Raw genomic sequence first — 14,178 nt, 5'->3', positions numbered from 1 at the left:
CTATGTTTTCCTGTAAGAGTTTGATAGTGTCTGGCCTTACATTCAGGTCTTTAATCCATTTTGAGTTTATTTTTGTGTATGCTGCTAGGGAGAGTTCTAATTTCATTCTTTTACCTGTAGCTACCCAGTTTTCCCAGCACTGCTTATTGAAGAGGCTGTCTTTTCTCCATTGTATATTCTTGTCTCCTTTATCAAAAATAAGGTGACTATATGTGCATGGGTTTATCTCTGGGCTTTCTATCCTGTTCCATTGATCTATATTTCTGTGTTTCTGCCAGTACCATACTGTCTTGATTACTGTAGCTTTGTAGTATATTCTGACGTCCGGGAGCCTGATTCTTCCAGCTCCGTTTTTCTTTCTCAAGATTGCTTTGGCTGTTCTTGGTCTTTTGTGTTTCCATACAAATTGTGAAATTTTTTATTCTAGTCTGTGAAAAATGTCAATGGTAGTTTGATAGGGATTGCATTGAATCTGTAGATTGCTTTGGGTAGTATAGTCATTTTCACAATGTTGATTCTTCCAATCCAAGAACATAGTATATCCCTCCATCTGTTTGTATCATCTTTAATTTCTTTCATCAGTGTCTTATAGTTTTCTGCATACAGGTCTTTTGTCTTCTTAGCTCAGTTTATTCCTAGGTGTTTTATCCTTTTTGTTGCAGTAGTAAATGGGAGTGTTTCCTTAATTTCTCTTTCAGATTTTTCATCATTAGTGTATAGGAATGCAAGAGATTCTATGCATTAATTTTGTTTCCTGCTACTCTACCAAATTCATTGATTAGCTCTAGTAGTTTTCTAGTAGCATCTTTAGGATTCTGTATGTGTAGTATCATGTCATCTGCAAACAGTAAGAGTTTTACTTCTTCTTTTCTGATTTGGATTCCTTTAATTTCTTTTTCTTCTCTGATTACTGTGGTTAAACTTCCAAAACTATGTTGAATAATAGTGGTGAGAGTGGGCAACCTTGTCTTGTTCCTGATCTTAGAGAAAATGGGTTCAGTTTTTCACCATTGAGAATGATGTTGGCTGTGGGTTTGTCATATATGGACTTTATTATGTTGAGGTAGCTTCCCTCTATGCCTACTTTCTGGAGAGGGTTTATCATAAATAAGTGTTGAATTTTGTGAAAAGCTTTTTCTGCATCTATTGAGATGATCATATGGTTTTTATCCTTTAGTTTGTTAGTATGGTTTATCACATTGATTGATTTGCGTATATTGAAGAATCCTTGCATTCCTCGGATAAACCCCACTTGATCATGCTGTATAATCCTTTTAATGTGCTATTAGATTCTGTTTGCTAATATTGTGTTGAGGATTTTTGCATCTATGTTCATCAGAGATATTGGCCTGTAGTTTTCTTTTTTTGTGACATCTTTGTCTGGTTTTGGTATCAGGGGGATGGTGGCCTCGTAGAATGAGTTTCAGAGTGTTCTTCCCTCTGCTATATTTTGGAAGAGTTTGAGAAGGATAGGTGTTAGCTCTTCTCCAAATGTTTGATAGAATTTGCCTGTGAAGCCATCTGGTCCTGGGCTTTTGTTTCTTGGAAGATTTTTTAATCACAGTCTCAATTTCAGTGCTTGTGATTGGTTTGTTTATATTTTCTATTTCTTCCTGGTTCAGTCTAAGAAGGTTGTGCTTTTCTAAGAATTTGTCTATTTCTTCCAGGTTGTCCATTTTATTGGCATAGAGTTGCTTGTAGTAATCTGTCATGATCCTTTGTATTTCTGCAGTGTCAGTTGTTACTTCTCCTTTTTCATTTCTAATTCTATTGATTTGAGTCTTCTCCCTTTTTTTCTTGATGAGTCTAGCTAATGGTTTATCACTTCTGTTTATCCTCTCAAGTTGCTGGCTTTTAGTTTTATTGATCTTTGCTATCATTTCCTTTATTTCTTTTTCATTTATTTGAATCTGATCTTTATGTTTCTTTCCTTCTGCTAACTTTGGGGGTTTTTTGGTTGTTGTTGTTGTTCTTCGTTCTCTAATTGCTTTAGGTGTAAGGTTAGGTTGTTTATTTGAGATGTTTCTTTTTGTTTTGTTTTGTTTTTGCGGTACACGGCCCTCTCACTGTTGTGACCTCTCCCGTTGTGGAGCACAGGCTCCAGATGCGCAGGCTCAGCGGCCATGGCTCACTCGCCCAACTGCTCCACGGCTTGTGGGATCTTCCCAGACTGGGGCATGAACCCATGTCCCCTGCATTGGCAGGCAGACTCTCAACCACTGCACCACCAGGGAAGCCCTGAGATGTTTCTTGTTTCTTGAGGTAGGATTGTATTGCTATAAAGTTCCCTCTTAGAACTGCTTTAGCTGCATGCCATAGGTTTTGGGTCATTGTGTTTTCATTGTCATTTGTTTCGAGGGATTTTTTGATTTCCTCTTTGATTTCTTCAGTGATCTCTTGGTTGGTTAGTAGCATATTGTTTAGCCTCCATGTGTTCGTATTTTTTACAGATTTTTTCCTGTAATTGATATCTAATCTCATAGCGTTGTGGTTAGAAAAGATACTTGATACAATTTCATTTTTCTTAAATTTACCAAGGCTTGATTTGTGACCCAAGATATGGTCTGTCCTAGAGAATGTTCCATGAGCACTTGAGAAGAAAGTGTATTCTGTTGTTTTTGGATGGAATGTCCTATAAATATCAATTAAGTCCATCCTGTTTAATGTATCAGTTAAAGCTTGTATTTCTTTATTTTCATTTTTGATGATCTGTCCATTGGTGAAAGTGGGGTGTTAAAGTCCCCTACTATGATTGTGTTACTGTCGATTTCCCCTTTTATGGCTGTTAGCATTTGCTTTATTTATTGAGGTGTGCCTATGTTGGGTGCATAAATATTTACAAGTGTTATATCCTCTTCTTGGATCGATCCCTTGATCATTATGTAGTGTCCTTCTTTGTCTCTTGTAATAGCCTTTATTTTTAAAGTCTATTTTGTCTGATATGAGAATTGCTACTCCAGCCTTCTTTTGATTTCCATTTGCATGGAATATCGTTTTTCATCCCCTCACTTTCAGTCTTTATGTGGCCCTAGGTCTGAAGTGGGTCTCTTGTAGACAGCATATATACGGGTCTTGTTTTTGTATCCATTTCAGCCAGTCTATGTCTTTTGGTTGGAGCATTTATTCCATTTACATTTAAGGTAGTTATCGATATGTATGTTCCTTTTACCATTTTATTAATCGTTTTGGGTTTGTTACTGCAGGTCATTTCCTTCTCTTGTGTTTCCTGCCTAGAGAAGTTCCTTTAGCATTTTTTGTAAGTTGGTTTGGTGGTGCTGATTCATTTAACTTTTGCTTATCTGTAAAGGTTTTAATTTCTCTTCAAATTTGAATGAGATCCTTGCTGGGTAGAGTAATCTTGGTTGTAGGCTTTTCCCTTTCATCACTTTAAATATGTCCTGCCCTCTCTTCAGGTTTACAGAGTTTCTGCTGAAAAATCAGCTGTTAACCTTATGGGGATTCCCTTGTATGTTATTTGTTGTTTTTCCCTTGCTGCTTTTAATATTTTTTCTTTGTATTTAATTTTTGATAGTTTGATTAATATGTGTCTCAGCATGTTTCTCTTTGGGTTTTTCCTGTATGATACTCTCTGTGCTTCCTGGGCTTGATTGACTATTTCCTTTCCCATTTTAGGGAAGTTTTCAACTATAATTTCTTCAAATATTTTCTCAGACCCTTTCTTTTTCTCTTCTTCCTCTGGGACCCCTATAATTCAAATGTTGGTGTGTGTAATGTTGTCCCAGACGTCTCTGAGACTGTCCTCAATTATTTTCATTCTTTTTTCTTTATTCTGCTTCCTGGCAGTTATTTCCACCATTTTATCTTCCAGCTCACTTATCCATTCTTCTCCCTCAGTTATTCTGTTACTGATTCCTTCTGGAGTATTTTTAATGTCAGTTATTGTGTTGTTCATCACCATTTGTTTGCTCTTTAGTTCTTCTATATCTTTGTTAAATGTTTCTTGTATTTTCTCCATTCTATTTCTGAGATTTTGAATCATCTTTACTATTACTACTCTGAATTTTTTTTCAGGTAGGTTGTCTATTTCGTGTTCATTTATTTGGTCTTGTAGGTTTTTACCTTGCTCCTTCATCTGTAACATATTTTTTTGTCGTTTCTTTTTTTTTTTTTTTTTTTTTGATGGGTGGTGCTGTATTCCTGCCTTACTGGTTGTTTGGCCTGAGACATCCAGTACTGGAGTTTTCAGGCAGTTGGATAGAGCTGGGTCTTGGTGCTGAGATGAGGACTTCTGGGAGGCTTCACTCCAATTGATATTCCCTGGGGTCTGAGGTTCTCTGTTAGTACAGCGGTTTGGACTCGGAGCTCCCACCACAGGAGCTCGGACCCGACCTCCAGCCTGGGAACCAAGATCCTGCAAGCTTCATGGCGCAGTAAAAAAAAGGAATAAAGAAAAAAAGGACTAGTACAATATCAAAGAATAAAAAACAAAATAGAATTAGAAAGATACAAATAATATTAGGAAAAATAAAACCATAATCGTAACAACTGCAACAAGTTAAAATAAAACCACAACAGAAGAAAAAAAAAAAAAGGTTGTGAGTGGGGGAAACAAGCCAAAAGGAGAGAACAATAACAAAGTATAAAGAATAAAATAAAATTAGAAGAATAAAAGATTTATTAGGAAAAATAAAGATTATAAAAGAATCAACAATAGTGAATCAACAAGGTAAAACAGAACCCCAGTCTAAAAGAGGAAAAAGGAAAAAAGAAAAAAAAAAAAAGACTTGCCTATGGGGACGGAGTTTAGGTAGGGTTGGAAACTAGGCAGGCGAGGGGCTTAGGGTGGGGCAGGACCTAGGCGGGTCGGGGGTGATGTTTGAGCCTGCGGCGTGGTCTAGGCGGGGCGACGTTCAAGCCTGGGGTGGGGCCTCTGCTTAGCACATGGCCAGAAGGCGAGAGGCAGCAGGTGGAAAGGAGGGCCTCTGGAATGTGGAGTTCTGGAGTTGGGAGTTAGGGTCCTGAGTGAGGGTGTGTGGTGGGGCTTAGGCCCAGCTCATTGGAGGGGGTCTCCCTAGAGGTAGGGCCCTGGGTGGGGGTGTAGGGGCGGGGCTCGGGCTCTGTGCGGCAGGAGGGAGGCTCCAAGGGCAGAGGATTAGGCCCGGGAGCCCAACAGGTGCCCCAGTGCCTAAGTGGACAGGGAAGGAGCTGACCGCGTTCCCTTCTGTTTCTTTGCAGCCCTCCCCACTATCTCCCCCAGGGTCTCCCCCATCCCCTTTGGACCCCTAACCGTGGGTGGGTCCTGCTGGGTGTAGGAACTCCTCCCCTCCCCCAGCCATCCCTCAGGGGTGTGGGTCCTGAGGTCCGGCCTTTACTTTTGCTCCCCCTTCCCTCCCTCCCACTCCCTCAGGACCCGCATGGCTGGAGGGGACCTAGGTGGGCAGAGGATCAGGCCTGGGATCTCAGCAGGTTCCTGGGGGCCCAAGTGGGCAGGGGAAACCTGGCCACGCTCCCTTTTGATCCTCTTCCCTCCCGGTGGTTCCCCAATTTCCCCCTTCGGGCGTGAGATCCCTTCCCCTCCCCCAGCCACCCCTCAGGGCCGCCAGTCCCATCCCGCCTCCACTTCTCCTCCCCCTTCACTCCCCCCATATCCCACATCCTACCCGGTCGCTGGGGGTCCCCCACCGGTGTCTGGTAGGTGCCCTAGTTGTGAGAAGACACGAATTCTGTGTCCTCCTAGTCCGCCATCTTGACTCCCAAGGCACCAGCCTGCATCTTTAATATGGCTCCAGTGGCCCCACACTTACCAGTGTGAGTTTAGCCCTCACAACCTCAGTAGTTCTTGTAAAAGGAAATGAGTCAGTTGTAATTATTTCAAATTGGCTATTAGTTTAGGAGCCAAGGCTGAGGAATGAAAACTGACCTTCTAAAACAGGGAGAAATGTCAGCGTGTTTAGACGTTGCCAAAGAAACCTCTATTTTATTTTTGGCCACAGCCAAGTAGGAAAGCTCTGTCATCCTGCAAACATGTTTATCTACTGGTCTGCTCCAGGGTCTCTTGCTTTCCCCTGTAACAGTGACAATGCACCTGCTGGCCTGAGAACTTCATGAGCCAAGGAGATCCCTGTACATGCTGTTGATTGTATTTGCAGTATGTGTTTACCCCTGTCCTAATGTGACTTTGAATCGGAGACTCATGGGCCTTTGCTGCCTTGCACAGCTAGGGAAGAGGAAGAGGCAAGAGGAACTAGAAGCAAAATCAGAGAGAAAGCAGATGTGCAGCTTTATGGTAAGAAGTGGCCTAGCGCTCCCCCCTAAGGCCATGTGGATGTTGCACCTGTATCTGCCACCTCTTCCATTTCAGGTACTAGCTCCAAAGAAAGCCAGCAAAGACTATTGGACAAAGAGGGGACCAACCATGAGCCTCACAGCCGTATCAGGGCCACAGCTCTCCTGAGGGTGGAGGAGGGAGACCTCTTAGTGGCTGGCAGGTCCTGGTGCTCCTTAGAGATAAAGCAAAGTCGCTGTCCCGATGGGGCCTTCAAAGAAAATTAATTATGTGATGATTGGCACAGCTCAAGATCTGAGCTCTCCTTACTATGTCAGCCGGAGCCAGAGGTTTAATGTGATTTAATGTGATTCTACTCTGGTTGGGACAATTGAAGCAAAGTTTGAACAGGCTTAGCCTCCCAGGAGCCTGGTCCTCTGGCCAGTGCTTGCTTGTGCTTTCACAAACACTGGTTTTCCAGTTTGATTAGTGAAATCACTAATCACTGTAAATCACTTGTAAATCACCTCTCCAGATGTATCTTCACTTCATTTGTTTCCTTCAAGGAATCCTTTAGCAATGTCCGTTACCTCTCTGGGTGCCTTTCCTGATCTGATTGGGAGAAGGATGGCAGACTCATTTTCCACGGGAGTGGAGGGAGCTGTCAGTTTGGGAGAGAGCCCTCGGCTTCTCCTGAAGGGGTTCACACCTGCTGTGTCCTCAGCGTCCTAGCTTGATGGAAATATCCATCTTAGCCACAAAGATTTTATTTTATTTTTTTTAAACATCTTTATTGGAGTATAATTGCCTTACAATGGTTAGTTTCTGCTTTATAGCAAAGTGAAACAGCTATACATATACATATATCCCCATATCTCTTCCCTCTTGCGTCTCCCTCCCTCCCACCCTCCCTATCCCACCCCTCTAGGTGGTCACAAAGCACTGAGCTGATCTCCCTGTGCTATGTGGCTGCTTCCCACTAGCTATCTGTTTTACATTTGGTAGTGTATATATGTCCATGCCACTCTCTCACTTTGTCACAGCTTCCCCTTCCCCCTCCCCGTGTCCTCAAGTCCATTCTCTAGTAGGTCTGCGTCTTTATTCCCATCCTGCCCCTAGGTTCTTCATGACCTTTTTTTTTTTTTAGATTGCATATATATGTGTTAGCATACGGTATTTGTTTTTCTATTTCTGACTTACTTCACTCTGTATGACAGACTCTAGGTCCATCCACCTCACTACAAATAACTCAATTTCATTTCTTTTTATGGCTGAGTAATATTCCATTGTATATATGTGCCACATCTACTTTATCCATTCATCTGTTGATAGGCATTTAGGTTGCTTCCATGTCTTGGCTATTGTAAATAGTGCTGCAGTGAACATTGTGGTACGACTCTTTTTGAATTATGGTTTTCTCAGGGTATATGCCCAGTAGCGGGATTGCTGGGTCATGTGGTAGTTCTATTTTTAGTTTATTAAGGAACCTCCATACTGTTCTCCATAGTGGCTGTATCAATTTACATTCCAACCAACAGTGCAAGAGGGTTCCGTTTTCTCCACACCCTCTCCAGCATTTATTGTTTGTAGATTTTTTGATGATGGCCATTCTGATCGGTGTGAGGTGATACCTTATTGTAGTTTTTACTTGCATTTCTCTAATGATTAGTTATGTTGAGCATCCTTTCATGTGTTTGTTGGCAATCTGTATATCTTCTTTGGAGAAATGTCTCTTTAGGTCTTCTGCCCATTTTTGGATTGGGTTGTTTGTTTTTTTGATATTGAGCTGCATGAGCTGCTTGTAAATTTTGGAGATTAATCCTTTGTCAGTTGCTTCATTTGCCAATATATTCTCCCATTCTGAGGGTTGTCTTTTCATCTTGTTTATTGTTTCCTTTGCTGTGCAAAAGCTTTTAAGTTTCATTAGGTCCCATTTATTTATTTTTGTTTTTATTTCCATTTCTCTAGGAGGTGGGTCAAAAAAGATCTTGCTGTGATTTATGTCATAGAGTGTTCTTCCTATGTTTTCCTCTAAGAGTTTTATAGTGTCTGGCCTTACATTTAAGTCTTTAATCCATTTTGAGTTTATTTTTGTGTGTGGTGTTAGGGAGTGTTCTAATTTCATTCTTTTACACGTGGCTGTCCAGTTTTCCCAGCACCACTTATTGAAGAGGCTGTCTTTTCTCCATTGTATATTCTTGCCGCCTTTATCAAAAATAAGGTGACCACATGTGCATGGGTTTATCTCTGGGCTTTCTATCCTGTTCCATTTATCTATCTTTCTGTTTTTGTGCCAGTACCATACTGTCTTGATTACTCTAGCTTTGTAGTATACTCTGAAATCAGGGAGCCTGATTCCTCCAGCTCCGTTTTTCTTTCTCAAGATTGCTTTGGCCATTTGGGGTCTTTTATGTTTCCATACAAATTGTGAAATATTTTGTTCAAGTTCTGTGAAAAATGCCTTTGGTAGTTTGATAGGGATTGCATTGAATCTGTAGATTGCTTTGGGTAGTTGAGTCATTTTCACAGTGTTGATTCTTCCAATCCAAGAGCATGGGATATCTCTCCAACTGTTTGTATCTTCTTTAATTTCTTTCATCAGTGTCTTATAGTTTTCTGCATACAGGTCTTTTGTCTCCTTAGGTAGGTTTATTCCTAGGTATTTTATTCTTTTTGTTGCAATGGTAAATGGGAGTGTTTCCTTAATTTTTCTTTCAGGTTTTTCATCATTAATATATAGGAATGCAAGAGATTTCTGTGCATTAATTTTGTATCCTGCTACTTTACCAAATTCATTGATTTGCTCTAGTAGTTTTCTGGTGGCATCTTTAGGATTCTCTATGTATAGGATCATGTCTTTGTGTCCTGTTGCTTGTGGAGCCTCACAGCAGGTCAGGCACTGCACTGTTACATTTTCTACAGGACTCTGAAAATAGAACCTTTAACTAAAGCCTCATGTTTCCTCCAGGGAGCCTGCATCTGGGCCTTTTCTATATCTCTTTCTCCAACCCTCTGAAGAGACAAGCGCCTGCATGTTTTCATGATTACATATTCAAATGGAAACACACTTTCGTAAGAGGGATTAAAAGGCAGCAGTTAGAATTATCTGCCTGGATTTCTGTTTATTTGCCTTTGCCAGGGGTGTGGAGAGGCAGGGCAGTTGGTCTTGAGGGGGGAATGTAAGCCTTCCTCAGTGGGCTGGTGTTCTCTGGGACAGTGCAGGAGACTGGCCCTGCTCATAAAAGGCCAGAGTGGATGAACCTGTGACCACAGCTGGAGGATTTGCTCATTTCCTCAGAAGCCTGAGAACAAAGAGAATCTTAACAATTTGGGGAAGTATCTGTACAGGAGATTTTTTAACTCCATCAGGACAGTATTTAAAATCTCTGCCTCTACTTTTAATTAGAGACATCTATCTTTGCATACACCAGGCAGCTAATTTCTCTGGATGTTTGTCAGTAGTGGATACTTAGGCAGAGTTTGGAGTTGTTTAGTCTGTACTCCAGGAAAGTAAATTTCATACAATGAGACCTTTGTTAAATTTAACTTTGTTAAAATGATTAGGAGGAAATGCATCAACGTCTATGGAGGACAAAGAGAATATAAATCCTGTGTAATGAAGAAACAACAGTCAAGGAAAGAAGTAGATGCTATCTAAATTTTCCTACACTATTTATAAGTAATTTGGGAATAATTTAGAATTCCTAAAACTTTTGGCTAACACTATCGTCAAGATTTTTTTGTTTTAACATACTCTTACTCATAGTACTTTGAGTGAAGAATAATGTGCATTGGAGTGGATTCCCAGTTTCAGGAATTGCTCTACACATGCTTCATACTGTGAGATGAGTGGTTTGACAATTCTAGTGCCCTTCCTGGCTATGATGCTGGCCATCATGCTGGGCATTAGTGGCTTGTGGCAGTGTGTGAGAGTGGATGTGATTTTTGCTGACATGCTACACTTCTCGGCACAGTTGCAAACTGGATGGAGCCCGTGTCTCTCTCCCACATTGCTTCCTGGCCCACTTTCTCACCTCCTTGTACACCCCCATCTCTGTCCCAACGTACTTACCTGGTATCCCCCAGAGTTTCACCATGCTTTCCTTAACAATGTCTTTTCTCTTGAACATTCCTAAATATTCTCTCTCTTAAAGATTTCATTTTTTACTTTTGGAGCAGCAGTGACCACCAAAAGCTCAAGTAGGAAAAACAAAAACCATTATAGATTGGGTTTAACAAAATCCTATTTACTGAAATTGACATAAATGGAGGACATGACCACTTTTCACATCTCTTCATTTGCTCTTATCAAGGCTCTCAGGGAACCACTGCTGCTGATAATGCCAATAGCTTTCCCTCCCCAGAGGAACTGCTGAATTGCCAATAAAGTATAAGCCTTTTAAGAGTCTCAGACACCTCTATCTTCCCATGACTCTTTCTTTCCTGTTTGCCTGCCCTCCCTCCCTTCCTATTTTAATTTTATTCAGTGTGGTTTTAAAAAACCAAGAATAGGTGTTGAATTTTGTTAAAGACCTGTTTAGCATTTACAGAGATAATCATATGATTTTTCTTCAGGTCTATTAATATAGTGAATTATATTAATGAATTTTTTTTATATTGCACAATCTTAGGCTATGATATATCATATTTTCTTAATAGGATATTGGATTCTCTTTGCTAATACTTTAGGATTTTTGCAGCATATTCATTGAAAAATATTGGCCTGTAGTTGTGTGTGTGTATCTTTATTAGGTTTAGATATCAATATTGTACTTGCGTTATTAAAAGGACTTGGATTTTTTTTTTTTTTTTTTGGCCATGAGGCTTATGGGATCTTAGTTCCCCAACCAGGGATTGAACCCAGGCCCCTCAGCAGTGAAAGCACCGAGCCCTAATCATTGGACTGCCAGGGAAGTCCCCCTTTTTTTTTTTTTTAATGCTCTGGAGAACAAGCTACATAACATTGGAAATATCTAATCTATTAAGATATCTGGTAGAATTCCCCTATGAAACCACCTGGGCCAGTGTTTTCGTTTTTCTCTTTATTTCTTCCAAGAAAATTGTTCTGTTTAAGTTTTGTCTCTCTAATGGAGTCAGTTTTGCTAACATGCATCTTGCTAGGAAGTCTTCTATTATATCTAGTTTTTAAAATTATTTTTCATTGAGTTGCACAAAGTGACCACTTACGATATTTTTTAAAAATTCCTTCCATATCAGTCATATTCCCCTCATCTTTGTCATTTCTTATTTGTAATTTTTGTGTTGTCTTGGTTAGATTAACTAGTGATTGTCTTTTGTTGATTTTGTTCTCAAAAAAAGTAACATTTCTTTTGTTTATTAGTTCTGCTCTTTTTCTGTTTTCTACCTCATGACTTTGTCTTTATTTCTTTATGCTTGTTTGTGTTGTTGCTCTTTTTCTAGCTTTTTGAGTAGGAGTTCAACTCATTTATTTTTATTGATTTAAGGATAAAAAAACTGAATTTTTCTCTGACCACTGCTTTAATTGTATCCCCCAGCTCTGATATCTAGTGTTTTCATTATTTATATTTAGAAGTTATAAAGTTGATTTGTAGCTCTTATTTCACTCAATAGTTGTTTAATAGAGAGTTTTTAATGGAATTTTGGGGGTTTTATTTTATTACTAATTTCTAGTTTTATGACATTGTGATCAGAGAATGCTGTTTATATTATTCCAATTTATAGAGACTTTCTTCATAATGTAATTGTTGGTCAGTTTTTGTGAATGTTCCATGTGCACTTGAGAAAAAAGTATAACCTCTATTATTGTGTTCTGTAGATCCTCTATATATTTACTTTTTTCCCATTTGCACTTTCTTCAACTGAAAATGGTATATTAACATCTCTTATTATTGGTGCTTGTTTTTCCTTGCAGTTTCTATACTTTCTGCTAAATCAGGGGTTGACAAACTACAACCAGCAGACTAGTTGCCTACTTTTGTAAATAAAGCTTTATTGGAGTACAGCAATGCTCATTCATTCATGTATTGTGTATGACTGCTTTACTCCTACAATGACAGGGTTAAGTAGTTGCAACAGAGAGTGTATGGTCTGCAAGCCTAAAATAGTCACTATCTGGTTCTTAAAGAAAAGTTTGCCAACCCCTGTGCTATATGAAGGTACATGGATATTCACATTTATTATATCTTTGATGTGAATTATATCCTTTAGCATTATTAGTAGAATTACAATTTTGCTTTGTCATGTTTAATATTTTTTGGCCTGAATTCTACCTTATTTGATGTCAAGTTTACAATCCCTGCTTTCCTTCTTTCTTTTCCAATTGACTGGAATATCGGTTCATTTTTAGGTGTTCTGAATAACTTTGTTTTAGATGTATATCTTATACTCAGCATGCATTTGCTTTGTGATAAAATTTGAAAATACTTTTGTTTTAATAAGTGAGTTAAGCTCCTTTTGAAGTGGATCAGTTTATTAAACTGTCAAGGTAGAACAGAAACAAGTTTTGTGTACATTGTTTGAAGACTTTTGAAGGTACTCTATGGTGTATAAGTGATGGTAGAGTTAATCCAAAATAGATAGGTGAAGATACCTTGGATTTTGAATTTTATACTGGGAACTGTTATTGTGACCTTCCCCTCTAGTGCATACGATTAAAGCAGCACTGGCTAAAATTTTTGTTGGACTTGAAATGAAAATGCAACTCTGAATAACTGCTTACATTGAGGGTTGTTGTTATGTAAGTTAAAAGATAGAGTTTACATCTTGGATAACTAAAAATTCAAACAAACAAGAAACTTTCCAAGAATATTAGTTACCTAACTCTACTTTAATTCATTTTAAGTATATACTATTTTAGTACAACCACTTATTGATTCTATTGGCCAAGTCCTGCTTAAGGATCTAATGACACAGAGATGGTTTAAAGCAACATCTCTCACTTCAGAAATTCATTGTCTAGTTTGGACCATGAGGGAGTCATTTTCATACACACAATGTCTAGAACTGGCCATTCTCCTTTCAGTTAATCTGGGGTCTTTTGGTTTTCCCCCTCTTTCTTTGGATGACATAATAACTGAAATGTGTTGTGCTTTCTTTCATGCAGGGCAGCCACTGATCACAATGTGGATAATACAACAGAAATACTCAGGGAGTGGTTGAAAAATGTCCAGAGAGCCTATCACTATGTGGAGTGGAGGCCTATGGATGAACCTGAGTGAGTAGCAAGAGAACATTTTGTGAACTCATTATTCACCCTTCCCCCCTTAACCAGTCTTCCAGCCGTGTTAGGCTTCCAATCTTGGGGCCACATGTGACTTTCCCTTGTCTTTCATCTCTAGTAAGTTACAAAGACCTGCCATTTTTTCCTTTGACAAATCTTCATGTCTCTCTTCCTCTTTACTCCTGCAGCTACTGGCCAAGTTCAGGTTTTCATTAGTTCTCAAGTAAATTACCACAGCAGCATATATTTTTAAATATTGATATTATTTATTCATACTTTGAGGATAACCCTTTTATCCTTGAGGGAGCATAGTGAAAACTTTGTATACTTCTGACATGCACCTTGCTTTTTCACTCATCATATCTTGGTAATCATTCCAAAGCAGTAGTTAAGGAGTGTCTTCCATTATTTTTATGACTGCAGAGTATCATTGTGTGGATGTATCATAATTGTTTAATCAACCTCCTACTGATGGACATTTACGTTATTTCCAGTCTGTACCATAGCAATTTCTTAGTAGCCTCCATCTTCAAATCATTCTCTATACCACACTGTCAAATCAGTCTACCTAAAATACTAGCGATGTGCTGTCATTTCTCTATTTAAAAAGACTTCAGTGACTCTCTAGTACCTACAGAATGAAGTTCAAATACCTGATTTATATTTTTAAAAGATTTCATAAATTTAGCATCCCTACGTATACACCAATATTTCCTAAAAGGAAACTGCTTCATCTGGATGTTGCTACCAG

General features: G+C 39.2%; 1 protein-coding gene across 2 annotated transcripts in view; it reads left to right on the top strand.

Annotated features, from left to right (window-relative positions):
- Nucleotides 1–14,178, top strand: part of COLGALT2 (collagen beta(1-O)galactosyltransferase 2) — a 139,140-nt gene that overhangs the window by 54,064 nt on the left and 70,898 nt on the right. For both annotated transcript variants that reach the window (XR_009522547.2, XM_060035219.2), the window contains exon 2: nt 13,311–13,421. Coding sequence is in view for 1 of the 2 variants with exons in the window: in XM_060035219.2 (XP_059891202.1) it covers nt 13,311–13,421 (111 nt within the window). In the remaining variant the exon portion in view is untranslated. The remainder of the gene's footprint in view (nt 1–13,310; nt 13,422–14,178) is intronic.

This window comes from Delphinus delphis, chromosome 1 (genome assembly GCF_949987515.2).
Source record: "Delphinus delphis chromosome 1, mDelDel1.2, whole genome shotgun sequence".
Lineage (NCBI taxonomy): Eukaryota > Metazoa > Chordata > Mammalia > Artiodactyla > Delphinidae > Delphinus > Delphinus delphis.
The sequence above is the reverse complement of the archived record's forward strand: the minus strand, read 5'-3'. Positions and strand labels throughout refer to the sequence as shown.